Source organism: Myripristis murdjan, chromosome 15 (genome assembly GCF_902150065.1).
Source record: "Myripristis murdjan chromosome 15, fMyrMur1.1, whole genome shotgun sequence".
Lineage (NCBI taxonomy): Eukaryota > Metazoa > Chordata > Actinopteri > Holocentriformes > Holocentridae > Myripristis > Myripristis murdjan.
This window is the reverse complement of record NC_043994.1, coordinates 26,126,244-26,146,273: the sequence shown is the minus strand read 5'-3', so window position 1 is coordinate 26,146,273 and position 20,030 is coordinate 26,126,244. Positions and strand designations below refer to the sequence as shown.

Here is a 20,030-nt window from a genome sequence, read left to right as displayed (position 1 = left end):
GCTATTTTCCTCTTTACTAGTCAATGCAATGCTTGTTTAATAGTAATTGGAATCTTATCCTGCTGTTTGCTCATCATTTCCTGTGCCTAGTTATTCCACACCTAAACTCCATTTAAGTTTTTAATAACATTTTAGAATAGTTCCCATTCAGGTAAACAGAATCTGATTACCTTGATGGATTGAAAATGTATGTCTGACGGTGGTTTATTTGATTTATTTATTCAAGGGGCCTCAAATGGAGGCACTTTAACTGAGGCAAACAAAAGGTTGCCATACCATTCCAGCAGCATATACAATATGTAGGACTATTATAATGGTTTACAGAACCTGTGAATTTTGATATTTTGTTAGCCGCCGCACTTCTCTACCCCACTGACAAGAGACAATAGCAATGAAAACTGTGCCAGTCAGGCTTGATTTAGTTGTTTGGACTGATTTTTTTGCCAGCACAGTATTGTCACAGTTTATAATGATGAGTTATACCAGCTCACAGGATGTCTCCATGGTAAAGCCTAAATGCCATCCAGTGGAGTCGTCCGTGTGGCTTGATTTGACCCTGCGTATTGGTAAAAACTGAATCCATGCTCGCCCTGTGCCAGACGCCAATGAGCAGGGGTCTAAAACTATTCTCTGATAGTTTTAGATTTCCGTCCACCCATAAGCCTCTCATTGTTTTGGAGGACCTGCTTTGCACAAGTGCTTGCCAGCTGCTTACCAAATGAGGTTATAGTGTTTCCCTATCAACTGTAAATTTCAATAATTTGTTGGGGGGGGGCCTCTCACTGTCAGTTTTTATCATATTATCAATGACGACTCAATTTTCCTCTGCCACTCCATCTCAAGCACTGACCCCCGGCCCTATTACAGTCCTGTAATGAAGTGCAATGGAGTGGTAATTGGTCCACATTATACCAGATCAGGTAACATTAGACTTATTTTCTTATCACAATGAGCCCTGCTGGTGACTCTCAATGAGAAACCAAACACAGTTCCTTTTTTATGCAGGCTATCATCCAAATAACATTTCAGCTAGCAACCCCTTCCCATTTCAGTTTTCCATTTCAAGATTGCACTCCATGTCCTTGGATTGCGCTTTGTTTCTAGTTTCCTCCACTTTAAAAGTCTCCCAAACCGCCTTAGAGCGAGTGCAGATATGAGGTAGAGCTTTCCTGAGATGGGGAAGTACAGTAAATGAGCTGGTAACTTGACCATTACGCCTGAAATATGAGATGTACAGTACTGTCCAGTCCTTCCCCTCTTTTGTAGCCATGCCTCTGGCCTTGGAGTGCTTGGTGCTGGGTAGGTTTTGGTAAATTTCACATTTTTATTATAATTGAAGGATTACACGCTGGGAAGATTTTACATGCCCATAAAACCCTTTCAGTCATAATTTTTTTTGAAATGCAAAGTCATCAAAGTAGAAAAATGAAGCTGCATTTCTTCAGCCCTCTACAAGGTCACAGATACAATCATTATGTTGACTTTACTTGAATTAAATGTAGCACAGGAAATTTGCGTAATCCAGTTTCGTTGAATCAACTGTCTGATATCAGTCCATCACATGCGTGCCCGTCAGTGACTAAAGAGTTTCCATGACACCGATCAAAATGTGAACTTCCCAGCGAAATGAGTCAGACGGAGCTGAGCAGCATCACAAGGGGCCCCACACAGAGCAGCTCCACTAACATCCAAGTGTAGGTCAGCTAGATTAAGATCAAAATTTCTTCAGATTAGATCATTCACCACGAGTGAGTTGTTAAGCCTCGCCTGTTTTACAATCACTAAACCTGTGCTGGTTGTCTCCTTTGTGGGTAAAGACAAATGTTGCTGTGTAGCGCAAAACTGTCAGCGTCGTCAAGTGAACTTGTGTGCTCCGAGAGGCAAGATCCCAGATCTCTGCTCTGAACTCTCACTAGCTCTCTACTAGGGTCACTCCGTCTGCTGAAAATACACTGAGGACTAAAAGACAGGATATTGGATAACAAGGTTAAAATATAGGAGCAAAATATTCTCTTATTAAACTCAGGCTGCAGGGATTTGATTTGAGCCACCTAATAGATAGTGGTTTCAAGGGAGCCCAAACAAAAGGTAACGGTCCGGTCATGCTTATGGTAGCTAATAGCGGAGGAGAAGAAATTAGGGGATTTTTTTTTTCCACAGGAAATTGTACTTAAAGACAGGTCATGGATCACCCTGCTCTTCACAGGCAGCCTCAGAAGTCAGAGAGTGAACTTTTGTCGTGGCCATTAAAAGGTCTGCACATTGTTTTTGAGAGAAAGAGGGTCAAAAACAGAAACAGAACTACTTGTGTTACCGAAGCGAGGCAGAAGTGTGCAAATTGATTTCACGGCTGGAACACACAGTGAGAGAGAAGCGAATAAACTCCGACTCGTGATCCTGGAACAGGCCGCTGGGGAAACTGAAGATGGGCAGCAGGTGAACGTCAAAATAAATGAAACACCAGCACCAACAAAAACTCTCTTAATAGGGCACCGGTCCACCGTAAACCCTGAGATTGGCTTCGTCGTGCCTTGGCGTAGATTCTGCAAGTGTCTGGACGTTTTATAGGAGAAAAGAAATTCCACAAGAAATGCCATCGTTTAGGGTGTTGATGATGGCAGTGGAAAACACTGTCAGGCGCTGCCCCGAGCTCTCCCATGAGTACACAGTGTAGCTGAGATCCCGACAGCCAGTGTGTGCACTTTGTGTTGTTTTTAACGTTCATCAATCCTTATAGGATGATTGGGATCACTCAGAATGGCTTTGTATTTATTGGCATGTCCTTTATACCCTCTTAGAGGTTCAGTGGGAGTGAGCCATGCCAGGAAAATTTACATCACAGCCGAACAGAGGCTCCAGTAGCTGTCACTATGGGGGTCGAGCACTGTAGACTTATTTTGGTGAGTGTTTTGAGGATTAGGGATGAGTCATCTTACTTTTTGATGTTTTTGCAGTTGTTCAGTAGACTACCTCCTCTATTTCTTGTACCTCCTCGCTCACAAAAGTGCATTTTTAGCTGGAATAGGTGGTTTTGGGCTGTCCAACCTCTCTGTGCAGTTGTTGGCAAGCTGTTTTTTCATCAAACCACCTGCTCAAAACTGAGATTGTGATTTCCAGTCAACTGATTCAGAGTTCTTTTCCCCTTTTTTCCTCTGGTTTCTCAGTAACAGTGCACAAACATCACACTTGACAAGTTTGCTCTTCTGACCAGAGTCTCTTTCCCAAGACTTTGACACCAGCTTCACCTTAGCCAGAGTTTCTCATGAGTTTTTATCATTTAACATACACCAACAATCAATCCCCAAAAAGACAGAGGTGTCTTTGTTGAATCATGATAGCCAAAATAGTGGCCAACTGGATGTGGCTGATGTTGTCAGCTTCTTATATGTTGACAACCTGGGAAATGTCTGCTAGTGACTATAAGTGATTGTATGCTGCCCTCTGGTGGATTCATTGGTGCAGTTCTTCACTTTTTTTTTTTTTTTTTTTTTTTTTTTGCAGCAGATGGTGTGATGTTATAGGAGAAATTCCCGCAGAACTGGGAAAACTCTCATACTGAGCAACAACTGGTCAAACAGGATTGCAAATGATGACAAAATTTATTTTAAAACCTTTGCTATGTAATAACTCTTGTGTCTCCCAGAGCCGGGGGAGCAGATACTGATTAAGTGATTCATTGATTGACTGACTGATAGATGCTTTAGTTTACACGCTTGAATCACTCTGGAATATATGTTATTATCAGCAGTAAGGCTGACAAAATGATGGTATGGACACCAATTCACACTTTAGCACTCCACATAAAATAGGTCTCATTTGAATGTGAATGTAAAGCACTGATCCTGTTTGTTCCCAGTGTCACTATTCAACTATTTGTTTTTGGATCACCTCAAGGTTCCAACAGAGTTGAGGTTCTAGTGATAAAAATATTTTTAATTCCAATATAATCATTACTTCTAAAACACTGTACAATGCTTTTTTTTTTGGGTTTTAAATAATAGTAAGATACAAGTTTTCATTTTAATTTTTTAAGGTTTTCTCTTGAGTGGTGTTAACGCCCTTGCTGTGGCTGCGTGCCAACTGCTGTCCAAATACAGAGGAAACACTGACTTATTGCAGTACTGACAGCTGAACTGTAGTAGCAGAAACAGTAGTCATAATAGTAGTAGCAGTAGTAGTAGTAACAGCTAGAATATAGTCATCATACTGTAGTACTTGAAGTTTAGAGGTAGTTGGGGTTGAGTTAGTAGTTGCAAAAGAAGTAGCAGCCCATCTGTAGTATAAGTTGAAGTAGCGCAGCAGCATTAGTTCTGTTATTGATTACAACAGTAGTAGTAGTAGAACTAGTTGTACTAACATCAGTAGTTATTGTAGTAATAGGAGTACTGTGGTTAGGGCTGGGCCATGTGGACAAAATCAAATCTAATCCTCACAATATTTTTGTGCAAATACCTTTATCGGTATTGCAACAATATTTCACACAATATTTACACAGTAAGATTTTTTACAAAAAGTCATTAGTAACATGAATATAATGACCAAGCAGGCAGAGCCAAAAAAAAAAAGAGAGAGAACAGAAAGAGCAGTCTAGTATGTTCAGAAAACTGCATCTCATTATTCATATCATGATATCGCTATCATCTATCTATCTATATATGGCCCAGCCCTAACTGTAGTTTCAGTATGAAGAGCAAAAATAAAAGGGTTACAGCATTACGTACTTGAACCCTGCTAAAATAAAAAACATATTAGCCAAGCATAAGTGATATGGATTTTATCACTTTACCAGCTTCTTTTATAGCAGTTCAGGAGATTTTGGATAGAGTTTGGAGCTGCTATTTTGCTGTGCAAGATAAACTAAATTTGTGAAGTCATAAAATGTTCACCAAAATGAGTTTTATTGCGACATGAGCAGCATTTCATAGCCCAGAAAATATGCTGTCAGAAAAATCATCTCTTACATCTTTCTCAGTTAAGCTGTATATTCATGTAACATACCTAATTATTATAATTATTATTAGTGTTTACTAGATTGTATACATATTTTCAGGGTATTTTCTCAGTTCTAGTAGAGCCTTAAATCTAAAATAACATTAATGTGGTGATCCTGTTGCAAGGCCGTGACATTTGGTGTTTTATTTTAAAGTGTCCCCAGTACGCTCTTTCTGTGGTCTTACGTTATGTAACTCTCCTGGCCTGCAGTACCTTGTTAAGGAAGTTAAAAAACGGAACAAGCATGTGCACAACAGGTGAATGGCCGCAGATGCATTTGTGTGTGTGTGTGTGTGTGTGTGGGGGGGGGGGGGGGGGGGGGGGGGGGGGGGGGGGGGGCTGATCATCAGTGTGTGTCAGAACAGACAGAACGAGAGTAGCTGGTATTCAAAGTATTTTCTGACCACAGTCTCTGTGTCAAAGTCTAACTTGTGTCAAAGTCCACGCCTGCATGCCTCACTAGTGAAGACGCAGCACAGTGATGTTCTGTGGAAATGATTCAGTTGCACCATCAGTGTTTGTTTTTTTTTTCTACTTTTTCGCCTTTAGAAATTGTCTCTTTATAGAGAAGTAGCCGATGACCAACAGCCAAAAGCGAGTGTGACTGCAGACACATTGCACACTGTGACACTACTGTGGGACGTTTTCTCACTTCTTCAGCCGTTTCAGGAAGTGATGCGCAGTCACCAAAATCAGGAAACTAACTGTTGCTATTAATATTACAGAGAAAAGGGCTATAGTTGGTGAAAGCCAATGTGCCCTCAGTTGAAGACGAGAGGGGGTTCAGTGAACTTGACAAGCTGAAGGGACCTTAAGAGGACATACTCTGGCAAATGTTTCACCTTGTGGGATGAGCTGATGACTAATTCTTAGCCTTCACAAAGATGGAAGAAGTTGTCTCAAGTTTTGAATCAGGTAAAACATGACACCTTGTCTAGAACTGTTTTCCATTTCAGTTTCCAATCCAGTATGTTCACATAAACCTTTCCACTGTACAGCAGATTCTTAACTAAACAATAAGGATTACTCTTTTGACGTTTTATTACTTTTGCTTTCACACTTTTCCTTTTGTAATGTATTTTTTTATGATGTCTATAAAGTGGTAACATGCTCGAGGAAGTAGACATCACAGGCTTCCTGTGCGGTTTAATAACACGTTCGTGTGAAATGATATAATTCCACGCAGTCCACATTCAAATTAAGCATTTTGTTGGCTCATTAACAAACAGATGGCAAGTCTCTCCACCCCATCAACACTGGGAACAGTGATGAAGGTGAAATACCCACGTCCGGTTTCTTTCCCAGTTAGCATGTCCGGGGGTGAACTTGACCTGATTAAACACTGTAATGAGTCAAACAAAATTACTCTGAGCAGTGTTGACACAGTGCAATGTTTGCACAACTCCTTATTGGCTCCGCGTTGAAATATCAAACAGATCGGCCATTCATTCTTTAACCAGTCACCTTGAAATTCCACAGCTCTGGCCGGACAGCTGGTATGCTGTGGAGCATTTCCACAACAAACACTACCTGCTGTAACATGGAAACTGATGTATAATATCACTAGTGTAATATCATTAGTGTAATCGTTTGAGTTGATGACAGATTTTTTTATTAAATTTGCATGGTGAAGTTGAATATGTGGTAACTGGCAGGAACTAGTGGATAACATGTTTTAATTTTAGCCATTTCGACTGCATGACACGCTCCAGTTCTGTGATTTGGCTGCATGTTCATGTTAACCACACAGTAATCTACCTTCTTCTGTTTTTCAGTGAAGTCTGAGTCTGGCTCGAGGTGTGAGCTGTTGATTCTGCACACCACCGAGGCACAGGAATGGGCGACATATTTGCAGAGGATCTTGAAATCCTCCCATAAATTCCCCAAGAGGTCTATTTTGTTGTACGCGGTCGGCCTGGCTGATCAGCTCCACGGATACAACTTTGAGTATTTCCACAGCAGCAAATGCATCGTGCTGCTGCTCACCGGGGCGTTCCTGGACATCCTGGGCGACCCTGAGCTGCGGGATGCGCTGCAGAGACTCCTTCATCCGCCGCACAGAGTGGTGGTGCTGTTGTGTGGTTTGTCAGAGGATGATGTGCAACCCGGGATCTTTGAACACTGGACGAGCTGGAGAAAAGTCTACGCTGACGACGAGCCTGCCGTCTACATCGCCACCATTCTGGAGTCCATCGCTGAAAGTACGTGAGTAGAAAGTTACACGGCCTGTTCGCATCTCACAGAGAAGAAGAAACACCTCTCGTCCAGAAGGATAAAAGGCTTGGTAGAGGTGCTGTAGCTGGAGAATAACAGAGTCAGGATAGGCATCTGTGCAGCGAAAACTGTGCAATAAAGGGTTTTTGCACAGTTTTTGTGTGGCAACTACGGATTTTTTCTTACGTTTGGGTGTGAGCAATAAAGGATTTTTGCCAACTTCAAACTCTGTTTTCATGCTTTCAAACACCTTCCATTTTAGGGCTGTGTCATTATGGAAATAATCCTGAACTGAAAAATATAACATTAGACATTAATGCAGTTTAAAAGAGCTAATGGTTATACTGGGTCTGCTCTGTTGTTTGGTGGTGCATTGTCAATAAGCCTCATGATTTCACTTTATTCCCTCAGTGTCAAAGAATATGGGCTTTTTTATAGATTGACCATTTTGTACTAATCACACAGGGCGATATCTGTCCTAAAACCGGCAAAGACACTCAGATCTAGATCTGCTGTAGCCTCAGTACACAAAAATGCAAAGCAGCCACATGGCGTGTGTCATTTTACATAAAGGTTTCGGCTCTATCTCTATTTCGGGACTTTCACACTTCACACGCTCTTCCAACTTCAGGCTTATTCTCTGCGGCTGTTGAAATGCATTTTGGGAAACATAGGAAATCACCAACTGAGCCAGCGCTAGAAGTGTGTATACCCAAAATTAAACTACAGCACAAAATGACTGCTCGAATGCAGTGAACATCACAGATTGATGATCTCAGAATAACTGAATCCAAAGGTGTATTTTACCTATTAATATAAAAAAAAAATTGTATTTAGGTGAGGTTGAATCCCCACTGGAAAGATCTAGATGGGGAAACAAGTAAAATATAAAATTGAATAAATCCTCAGGTGGCCTTTGGCAAGACAACAGCAGATATATTGAGCTGGTCTGAATGCGTATAACTGTGTTAAAATGAAGGAGGGAATTGCTAAAAAAAAAATTTAAAAAAAAGTGTGTATATATATATATATATATATATATATATATATATAAAGAGAGAGAGAGAGAGAGAGAGAGAGAGAGAGAGAGAGAGAGAGAGCATAAGGGCTTCAAGAAACGCTTTTAATCCCTTTAACCCAGAGAGAACTAGTAAGTGTTTGTGTTAACAGGCAAACGGGCGGAAGCTCAACATGAGAGTGAAGCTGCAGCCGACGCAGACAGTCAGATCCTTCCAGCCACCTCAGCGGACGATCCCGTGTCTGAGGAGACGGAATCGGTGGGAGAAACAGAAACTGCCCTGCAACACAATGAAAACGAGAGCACGGAGAGTTCAACAGGCGAGGAAATGAGATCAGCCACACACCTCGCCTGTCTCACCGTTCAGCCAAACAGAGTCCTGTGCGGGGTAAGATTGTAGATATTGTAGTAATTATAAAGTATTAACAATGAAGACAGTCGTGATTTGGATCAGAGCTGTTTTGGAAATACCGTCTGACACAAGTCCAATACTCAACAGTAATAAATTATGCAAGAGAAATAAGTTGTAAATAAGTTTTAGGCCCTCATGTTTTCTACTTATGAACTGCTCCAGAAACCTAAAATATACAGGAAGCATTAATTCTGTTTTTCCCATTCATTAAGAAACGAGAGACCATTTTCATCATCTTTACGCAAAAACTGGACAGTCAGTCAGCGCTTGAGGTGGAGTTTTCCTGTAAAAATGTAGATGCAAAACAGGTCCCAGCGACTTTAGAGAATGAATACACTGTAAGTGTGGCTGCACCCGGTAAGTATCTTCAGAAATTCATGTCTCCTTTATCTGATTATCAGCCTTGTCTCCCTTGTTGGTGTGTAACATCGCATGGCAAAATCATTTGACATGTTTGGTGTTTTCCGCAGACATGCCTGCTGGAGTGGTCTCGCTCACTATGCACATTGACCAGTTTTGTGTGGGCTTGAAACCGGTGAAGTACTACACAAACATGGGAGAAGTCAACTGGTATCTCGAAAACGCCACCGACCCCATGGAATTCGTCTGCCAGGTGGGACTCTTGCATATTTACACATATTTACATATTTACAAAGTTGTCGATAGCTGTCCACGTCCTTTCTGCTGACGCTTTAAATTAAATTTGCAGGCGTTCAACATCACATCCAATAAAACGGAATCACTGGACGACATGCTAACTGACTCGATAAAATCCAAAACACCTGCAAGTGGGCTTCAGCTGTTTGGGATCAAACAGATTGAAGAAGACAACATGGCAGCATGTGAGTAGTGGAGTGATCAGTAAATGTGCTTTGTGGGATCCGCTGTTGATTTGGTTTTGCATGGAGATATTTGATGAAGATTGAACATCCATTTGTTTTTCTTCTACAATACCTGTGTAGTCTCTGTGAGCCAATGTGCAATACATGTTTGAGGTGGGATCTGACTGCGTTTTGTCCCTCAGACCAGCGTGACGAGGAGCTTCCCACACTGCTCCACTTCGCTGCCAAGTATGGCCTGAAGAAGCTGACCACCGTCCTCCTCCAGTGTCCCGGGGCTCTGCAGGCTTACAGCGTGATGAACAAGTATGGCGACTACCCAAACACCCTGGCAGAGAGGAGTGGCTTCTCAGATCTCAGGCAGTTCATGGATGACTTTGTTGTGAGTTTCTTGATGAGAGTGACTTTGTGTTTATATATAGCATCCGTGTGACGTGCAGCGTGTTATATTCAGCATAGCCAAGTTTATCTTATTCCCGTTTCTTGTGTTGACATGAATCCAGGAGACAGCGGACATGCTCAAGTCTCACATCCAAGATTCAATCAGCCCAGAGGAAGGCGGGGAGGTGTACGAGATGATGTCAGCTACGTCTCAGGACATCATGATGAAGTACTCCACCTGCACAGAGGACATCTATGAGTCAATGCTGGGCATAGACCCCGAATGTGCAGAGGACCTGTGTAAGATCAAAATGCTGACGCTGATGATGAAAAGTTAGAGGTGTAACAATTATCGAAAATGAATATATCACCGAACCATACACTTATAATGAGCTGTGAAGTTTCTTTGTCTCACCACAGCTATATAAACTTACAAAAAATGTTCTCACCACAGTTATAGCACCTAGGGAGGTTTCGAGGGGGGGTTTTTTGACCTTGATGGAAAATTACAGGAAATACATTAGAATTGTAACACACCAGAAACGCTGCTTTTGACACCTACATTAGGCTTGAATGACTGACTTTTCCACAAGCCACATGCAAAGACACGTCTTTACAGAAGCAAAAATCAACAAAACCTCACTCAGCTTTTTGTCTTGATTTGTCGGTAGTTGGTTTAAAAATAAAGACCCTGAATTCGAGTCGAGTTCAGTTTTTCCAGGCCAAAGTGTGATGCAAACGAACCCCTGGCCTAAAAACCGAGAGATAAACTGAACCATGAAACAGATGGAGCAATGGTGACAGGGATTAAACCTTTACTGAAGATGATGTTGATGATGATGATGATGATGATGACTGCTCTGTCCTTCTTCAGATGAGGTGATGAACGCAGCAGGGGAGCATCAAAATCCAGAGGAAGTTATGCTTAGAAAGTTCTTCCAAGGTATGTGCCTCCAAAATAAAAGCCCTAAAAATAGTTTCTAGTCCAGTATTACAAGGATAATGCAGCGATGTTGTGTCCTGTAGCCAAACCCGAGCCGGGTCCAGATCACGGGAACAAAGAACACCTGAAAATCGAGGAAGGGGAGGAATACGGCCAGGACGACCCAGAGAAACATCTGGACGAGGAAGAGGAGGACCCGTACAACCTCCTCCCGGAGGATATTTACGATACCGTGGACAAAAGTTTAACTTACGCGCCAGAAATCTTCAACCGTCCACCAGCCCCGATTCCCAGGCCTCAAGTCTCTGAACCCACAGAGCCCAAGACCTACATCTCCAGAGGTGCAGTTTATCTACACTTTATTTTGCTCAAAATGTTCTCTCTACATATCAGAGTTCATAAATCTCATCTCTAAACAGCACTAATGTTTTTTTTTTTGTTGTTGTTGTTGCTTGCAGTATTTACAGAGAAAGTTTCACCCCAGAATAAACCACAGGAAAGAGGTAGGCTACAATATTAGATCAAATGCTTTTGATTTTTTTTTTTCCTCCAGTTCTTGTAATCCAGGTGTTTCACCGCAGTTGCTGCATTTATAATTCAATTCTGTATTCATTAAATGGGAATTTATGAAAACCATCGTCAAGAATCAGTTTTTCAAACTAAATAACTAAATAAAATTAGATGGATTTCTTTGGTGTATTTTGGGGTACAAGCATCCAAGGATACTTTACTTAATAATAGTCCTGTTTTGGATTTTATAATTTTTAAATTTTACCCAAATATAACCTCTAATCTTATGGGGAAAATAATCTTCACACTGTCCTTGACAGACAGCTTGTTAAGTGACTTCGGCTTTTTTTTTCTAGCTAAAGTTTGTATGTGTAAAACTCCAATCTGAAGAAATTGGTAGCCTTTTGGTTTTTACCTTGATTTTGCTTGTTATTCAAAATGATTTTTTTTCTTTTATTTTTTATTTAAAGGGGTTTAATTTTATGCCTCAACACAATAAAGCCAGAACATTTTAAAGGGTGTAGAATTATTTTGATATCCCTCTATTTTTGTGCACAACTTTGAAAGTCTGAGTTCTTGCAAATGAATAACAGCCTTTTCCAAACTCTCTGTGCCACACTTAGCCACCTCTCCAGTTTATGACCCTTACGGTGGGATGAAGACCCCCGGCCAGAGGCAGCTCATAGCCCTGCAGGAGAGGGTGAAAGTGGGAGCGATCAGCGTGGACGAGGCCGTGCAGGAGTTCAAGGCCTGGCAGTTTGACCACGAGCGGAGGGCAAACTCCCTGCGCTATCAGCAGGTACAGCTTATTTGTCCTCTGTCGGTCGCTGAGTTGTGGTCAGGGATTGGATGCAGTGTGCACTCATGTGTTGTTTTTGTTTTCCCCCAGGAAAATCTGAGGAAACTACGAGAAAGCATCACCAGGCGTCACAAAATAAGGGAGAAAAGTGGAAAAGAGATTGGTAGAGTTGTTCTCACTACACTACCTCTGATTGACTGGTTGATTTAATTTGTTCCAGAAATTTCGATCTATAAAACATATACAGTACAGCTCGTCAGACGAAAATATACACGTCTGCCCCTTGTGGAGAAACTGGGAACCTTACACTCCATTCACACACACACTTACAGCTGATGTGCTCTCTGCTCTTTCAGATTATGAAATTAGCGCCCCGCTGCAGAGGAACTGTTTCTGGAGCTCAGAGATGACGCTGGAGTGTGCCGTGTATGAGCCGGCGCCCCGGGTGGTGGCCCCGCCCCCCCCTCCAGTGGCTCGTCCCATCCAGAGAGGCAGCTGGAAGACGGGCAGCACCTCGAGTACATCCAGTGAGTCCTGAAGCCAAAATAATGTTTTCACTGAACAACTTTATCATGAGGGTGGCACGGTGGCTCCGGTTTAGTTTCCAAACCCGGTCAATTTCCCCATAGAGACAGAATTGGGTAGAACTGGCAAGAGCCTTTAAAGGAATAGTTCACCTAAAACATGAGTCTTGAATGTTAAACAAAAAAGAGTTTTAGTTGCATGCCTCACAATAGGATGGTAGAACTGATTTGATGGGTGACTTTGACAAACAGCAGCAAAAAGCACATGAAAACATTCACTGCAAATCGTCATACTCTGTGTTAGTCCTGTGATGGACTGTCTGTTACCTCGAGCATGCTGGGATAAGGAATGATGCAAAATTATACAAAACAATTACACTTTTTTTTCTTTCACTATACAGAAATACACAATAATGAGTTAGCAAAATAATCTTTCATATTGAAATATACATTATTTTGTAGGTTTGATTTTCCATAAAATGTTTTAAAAGATGCTTTGATGGGTCTGTAAAACATGATTAAATCCAGCCATCGGTTCCATTAAGATGTTACTGTTTGTTCCTATTTTTATCAGATGTGTTAGTGAGACATTTTATTCAAACAGTTTTTCAGTTTTTCAACAAATGCAGCGCTGTGCTGGCAATATGTAAAGAATTATTTGTTGATTTTGACAGTAGAAAGTGAAGTTGTTCTCTGCAAGCTTCACCTTTTTTTCCGGTTGGTCTCTCTGCAGATGTGCAGTAGAACTGTAACCTCTTTGTTGTCACACATGAAGGGTTGTTTTCATCAAAATCGACGAAGTGGGCTCACACCACAAACTACTAACCTCATAAAATTCAAAATCACATGTTTTTTTTTTGCACTCCACATTTACTGACTTTTCTTTACCGAGGTACTGAGAGCAACAGGCTGAGCACATTCAGCTGCAGCAGCGGGACCGAGCCTGACTTTGAGGTGAGTTCGACCCTCACGGTGGAGAAATCACATCCATAATGCACTTGGTCGCTTTAGTTCTCAGACCAATAATGCATTTTACATCAGGGGACTAGGAGGTGAGGCGGTGCACATATCATGAAATACACATAAAATGAACGCTCAGTTTCTCCAGTAGAGCTGCACAGGTCTGCCTCTGTCTGCCGTCACTCCACAGCACAGGGCTGTTCAAATCAACTTCAGAAAATAGCCACATGCACATCTTGTCTTGCCTTTCACTTTCACTTTGGCACTTGATGCACAAGTGACAACTTTTGCCTCTAACAAACCAAGGGGATGCGGTGATTTTCTGACATAAATATAGAAGACAAGATAAATATAATACACACTATCCATCAGGCTAACAGTAACTTAAATAGGCCTGTAACAGGGGTCACAAAAGGTTCCTGTGGTTTCTTTAAAAATATTCCCACTAGTATTTCATAATTCAGTGGCTAAAGGTGGTCATTTTTTTGTTTTTCAAACTTTTGCAACATCTTTGGTGCTAAACAGCCAGTGTTGTGGTGTTGTGGCTGCTTATGCTAACTACCCAAGTTATTTTCCTGTTTCTTCCGATCAAACTGCTGTTGCTGTTGCTGGAAAAGTAAAATGGATTTTGGATTTCTGCCCACTCATTTCTCCCAGGAAGGCGGATTTTGAATAGCAAAAGCTTCATGAGCTGGGTAGTAAATCAGTGTCTTATATCAGCTGGTGATAGAGAGTTTTTTTGTTTTGTTTTGTTTTTAAAGAACCATTCAGTTGAGTAACAAATATTCAGATCACTTTTGCTCTTATTACTCACACTCTTATTGAAAACCCTACTCCTGCTGTTCATTGTAATAAGCCTTATGTACATAATGAAAGTACTGAGCAATGAACAGGTGAGTTTGTGAGAATCCTTGATTAGTTTCCCAAGTGTTTTTAGTGTTAATCTGAAGTTAATCTGCTTCTTTAAAGGACACGCTGGACAGCCTCCCTCCGCCTGCACGACCTCCGCGGCCCTCCGAGCCTCTGCCTCTCATCCCCCCACCCAGGATCCCTCCACGGATCCCAGAGAGGTGAGTCCAGAGGGAGCGACTCAGTTTGGTAACGGCGCCATACGGAGCAATACAGCGCCCAACAATGAGACACACTCTGATACAAAACGATGCCATATCATACAGCATCTTTCATCATTATTTCATTTCATTATGTATTTCAGTATCATTTCCATAATCAGTTCATTTTGACACGGGAAAGTAGTCAGAGTGAAACTTCTGAAAAAACTTTTAGCAAGATGGTGGGAAGTGATAAAGCGGAAACGTTCACCCTCCACTGACTCTCGGTTGCGTGTTTGTGAAGAAACCAAACTGTGAAAGTGTGTAAGGCGGCCGAGGCCCACGCTGTCGGCGCCGAATTATCTCCAACAGCAAAGAGAAAGAATACACACGAAAACACAGCACAAGATCAAAACAAGCCCCAAAGTGTTGATGTTCGTTTAACATGAATACGTATGAATTCCTGCCATTTTAACTAAATTTGCTGCTTGCACATAAACAAGTTTTATGTGTCAGTGGGCGCCTTGAAAGAAACACGTGGGAAACCACAGCGGAGCCTACACCACAAATTATCTGATTTTGCTTGGCTTGTGGGTATGATATTCCCGTTTATGAGCATAACATCTAGATTTGTTGCGTCTACATTCTGCAGATGTTGACATTTATATTCAAAGAGGTTTTTTTTTAATCGCAGGTGGACTGTAATCTCTCTGAATACTTCTAAATGTGTAAACAGAACAGTGGGCTAACAGGGTGGGGCCTTATGGCAGTGACACAGTTTGAAATCAGTGTCACATATTTCAAAATTGTGCAGTAAACAACACGTTATGTGATGTTGATGACAGCTGACTGACACGGCTTAGCGTTTGCAGCAGAGTACGGAGTGCGTGAAGGGCCAAAAATGTTGTCAGCGCGCACCGCTCTGCTGGCAGAGACCGGTGTGAAAAATGTGCCTGTGTTTTGAAATCAAGACAAACAGTTCAGCCAAGTCGAGTTTTGGCAGAGCGCAGGCGATATGTCAGATTATGCGTGATGAAATGCAAAGTCCAAGTTCATCACAACTCCGTTTTCTCCAAAACACCCATCAATCTTGCTAATTGTCAGTTTGATATTTGCAAAGCTGGGTTTGGAGAATCTTTTTCTGTTTTGTTTTGTTTTTAGCATCATGAAGCTTGCTATCTATGAGGATACATTTCTTGACTGAATTCAGGTTTACATGGTGTTTTTTTCAATGTGTAACATAAGCACAGTACCATGAATTCAGGCCAAAATAAATAAGGTAATTAGTTGAGGTGCTGCAAGTAGCTGGAAGGACTCCAAATCCAAACTGTTTGTGTTTCAAACTACCTGCGCGGTTTTGATTCTCATTTATTTGTTTCCTCTGTATCTTGTGGACTTGACACTGAGCTGTCTGTAATCCAACGCACTGTGTTGTATGTGTGGACTTGTGAATTCATTTCGAAAGTACACTTTGCACAGCAAGGGAAGGGATTCTCGTTGATGGATGTGAAAACTCCAGTTTGTTTTCCTAGTCTTGTCTAAATATAAAAAAAATTGCCCTAATAGTCTGATGATTACCTCAGCAAAAGCCAAGCCTCTAATGAAGCTTAGGCCGGTATGTATACATACAAGCCTAATATTCCTAAAATATACTGTATATTTATTGCAGAAAATCATAGTATACATCATACAAACTAGACTGGGAAAAGTATAAACAAATAATGATAATGATTGCTTACCTACAAGTATAATGTAGAGTTAAAAATGATTGAAGTTTCTGACTGGAGCTCTCGGTTTACCTGCCTTTTTATTTGCCACTAAATCAGCGGCGGTGACTTTACAGTGTGTGCTGTTGTTCCTCAGGGTGCCAGAGATGCTGGAGGAGCGGTACATCTCCTGCCCGACCCGAGCGCTCCCTCAAAGGCCCATTCACAGAGGCAGCTCGCCGCCACCCATACCCCGCCGCACGCGCTGATCCACACATGTTGACTTTTGGCTGTGATTGTCTTCTCCGCCGGGCTGCCATGACTTGACGTCTGGCTTGTTTTTGTTTTTCGATGGAGGAGGGCTTACGGACGTGCCGGGGAGCACAAACGTGTCTTTCTGTGAGTGTTACCACCAGGACTCGACAAACTGAATCCCGGCCAAGGCGCTGGCAGAGGTGTGCCTGCTGGAGATTGTGTTTCTGTCTCACGCTGTGACCGTACAAGGGAGAACAGCAGCACTGGGCCACTTCTGTTTCCTTTTTATAGATTATAGATTTTAGCATTCACGGCTTCCCCAAACAAACCTTACTGTACCATTCCCATAAGAAGGCCTAAATGTGTCATAGTGTGTGTGTGTGTGTGTGTGTGTGTGTGTGTGTGTGGTACTGAATATGTAGTGACCTTTTTGTACTTTATGACAGACTTTTTTTGTGAATTTGACATTTCTGTGCTGTGTTTTTGTCACATATAAATAGCATTATACTTTAAAGCTTTCCTCTCACAGTTGTATTCTGTCTCTCTAAAATTCATAGGATACTTCAAAATGAGTCAGGGGTTATGAAATTGTGTCCTGTGTTGTGAAAGTCATGCTGTGTCCAGTGAGGACTCCATAAATATGAACCACCCTGATGAAAAGTCCCTAGGGAGCAGTGAATTATGCATTATAGTATTTTTTTTATTCTGCATGACATTGCCATAATGTACCGACAGGGTGGTATTTGTTTAGTGTTGTTCTTATATGGGTTTACAAATGGCTCCCTTAAGGGTAGCCAAATAAACGAGTTTCAGCCCACATCAGTAGACCCTGAAGACAGATACCGCGCAATTTCATGCTTAATGAAGTTGAAATATTTTGTGAAAATGTCATGAGAATATCTTACTTTTATTACCTTGAACTTGTGATGACTGTTTTGTCTCTGGAGAGTTTAGTTTTGCTCCCTGGTGCAGTTTCAGGTTTGGTCACTGGATGGTGCTCCATTTATATGAACCCGTTACAGTAGGAGCACTCCTGCAAACTTTTTTTTTTTTTTTTTTTTTTTGCTACTGTATCTAGGTTGTTGTTGTAGTTTTTTCCATGTTGCATCTTTTCTTATCAAGCATGCGAGGGATGCTGTTTAATCAAATGGTGAGTGACTTGGCTGTAATGAATAAAAATGAGCCCTGGCTGCTGAAATTAACCTCTCCTCTGTGGAGGGGGAGAGGCAGATGTACAGGCAGAGTGAGGAGGGAGTCAAGACAGCCTCGAGAACAGGACTTCTGGGCCCAACTTTCAAAATAAAATCCTTCTTGACAAACCATGCTGTAGGGTGTTCTTTCTTTCTTTCTTTCTTTCTTTCTTTCTTTCTTTCTTTCTTTCTTTCTTTCTGGGTAATACAGCGTACCAGAGTGAAAGTGAAAGTAAATAATATATTTCAGAGAGGAAATTCTTTGCTAGATCAAACACTATTTTATGATTTGCCCAAAAAAGTAGCTACTCTTCATAGTGCTCACATATGCCAAAAATACACAGAGACTCAAAACCTCCACTGGGTAACATGGATGGCTGTCTGCTATGGTCTGCTGCACTTCACCACATAATGTACAGTCTTGCTACAGTCTATTGAGCAGTAGGGGAGAGTGGGGTAATTTGTGCCAAGGGGCAAGTAGTGCCACCCCTGTTATCTAGAAAACTATAGAAGAAGTTGGTCATGTGACCACATATTTTTGAAGAGGCATCCATTTCACTCATCCTGCAAAGAAGGGAGACACATGGCTTGAGAGGTAAGCACATTTAAGTTCAAAAAACATTTTTTTGCCCTCCAAAGTAAAATTTCCATGATAAAGGTTTTTTGATTGCTGTGTTTGAACAATTATAGAAAACTTTGAAAACAGTTCACACAGGTTTTAGTACTTTAGTAAGCTACACCATGAGTCTATACAGTTAGCATGATGTTAGCTCAAAACAGCTGGGGGATGCATTTTTTTCAAAATGGTGGGCTTGGGGTAATTTGTGCCAAAGGGCCTTGGGGTAAGTTGTGCCAGTGGCACAACTTGTGCTTATATACTATATATTACTTTATTGTATTTTATTGTTATTGTACATTGTCTTCTTACCTTTGATCACTAAAACTATTCAGATTCAGATGAAGATGATTTGCAGGTGCTCATTTTGGAAGTTTTATTTTGTTCTGGGTATGTGTTCATGTGGCTCTAGGCTTTGTTATAGAAAAGTGGCCTGTGATCTTGTTAAAATAATAAATAAATGTTAAATAAATAATTTTGTATTGAATTTGTTTTGCTTTTATATAGCATTATCATTTGTGAGATTAAAATGATCTGTTTTACTTCAATTATCAATGGCGCAATTTACCCCAGTGTATTCTCTCTAATGGCACAATTTACCCCGCACCGGGGGCAAGTTGTGCCACAAAACCACTTTTTTTTCTAAAGCTATATTTCTCAAACAGTTTATATAAGATCCAAAGTGATTGTTCCCAGGGATGCACAACATCCTAAACTATATGTGCATATTTTAGTTCTCTCCCCTACCTACTATAGTATAATACACTTTACAGCACTGATCAGTGTTAACCCATAGCAGTGGCACAAGCTCCAGTACCTGGTGTCAGCCAGGCTAGAGCCACCTGTGAAATACCTGTGTGCTGACCAGATATGGGAAACAATCGTTTTTTTTTTTTTGTTGTTGTTTGTGTCATAATGAGTTGTTGAACTATAACGAGGTGTGTGGAGAGAGACTTGTGGGAGTAAAGCTGCTAGAAGGCCTAACCCTAACCCTAACACTTTGATCAGGATCGAATCAGGATAACTTCTAATAAATCAAATGATGTTGAATGATGCTCATTTTGTTGAGGGCCCTCTGACACTGCAAGGGCCCCCTGGGTGAGTCCACTGTGTGAACTGCTGAATTACAGGTTTTCCACAAACACGGTCTCATGTGTTCATCAAGCACACTGGAGTTTCAGGCCTGTGCTGCTCAACTCTCAGCACTGGCAGGAACAGAGATAACAAACACTCAAAAGGCAGAGAGAGTTTACACAGACAAAGTTAGACAAATTAGAAGACTCGTGATTTGAGGGAAAGCAGTCCATTCAAAATATGTGGAGAAAAATCATAGATGCATTAAAACACACACACACACACACACACACACACACATGCTAAGCAGTAATAGGCCACTTTTTCTCATGTTCAAATTTTGGTTATAATTTTCTTTGGTTGTAACTCAGTGTTTGGGTCAAGATTGCAAAACATTTCTCACAAGCAGAAGCGGCTCCAGTTTTTCTGTAAGAACCAGCTGATTCCTTAGACCAGGGGTTCACAAATGGGGGTATGCGTACTCCTAGGGGTACATCTGAGTACTGCAAGGGGCACATAAGATTTTTTTTTTTAAATGTTTTTTTTAA

At 41.3% G+C, this 20,030-nt stretch overlaps 1 protein-coding gene across 1 annotated transcript; it reads left to right on the top strand.

Annotated features, from left to right (window-relative positions):
* The first annotated feature begins 5,750 nt into the window (after positions 1 to 5,750).
* On the top strand, positions 5,751 to 17,885 carry pik3ap1 (phosphoinositide-3-kinase adaptor protein 1). Its single transcript, XM_030069854.1, has 17 exons — positions 5,751 to 5,907; positions 6,768 to 7,193; positions 8,377 to 8,612; positions 8,849 to 8,993; positions 9,107 to 9,249; positions 9,346 to 9,478; positions 9,661 to 9,857; positions 9,979 to 10,156; positions 10,731 to 10,799; positions 10,883 to 11,140; positions 11,258 to 11,302; positions 11,933 to 12,108; positions 12,199 to 12,271; positions 12,465 to 12,635; positions 13,525 to 13,586; positions 14,562 to 14,662; positions 16,505 to 17,885. The coding sequence occupies exons 1-17, from the start codon at positions 5,877 to 5,879 to the stop codon at positions 16,614 to 16,616; spliced, it is 2,556 nt and encodes an 851-aa protein (XP_029925714.1). The 5' UTR covers positions 5,751 to 5,876; the 3' UTR covers positions 16,617 to 17,885.
* Positions 17,886 to 20,030: the final 2,145 nt, after the last annotated feature.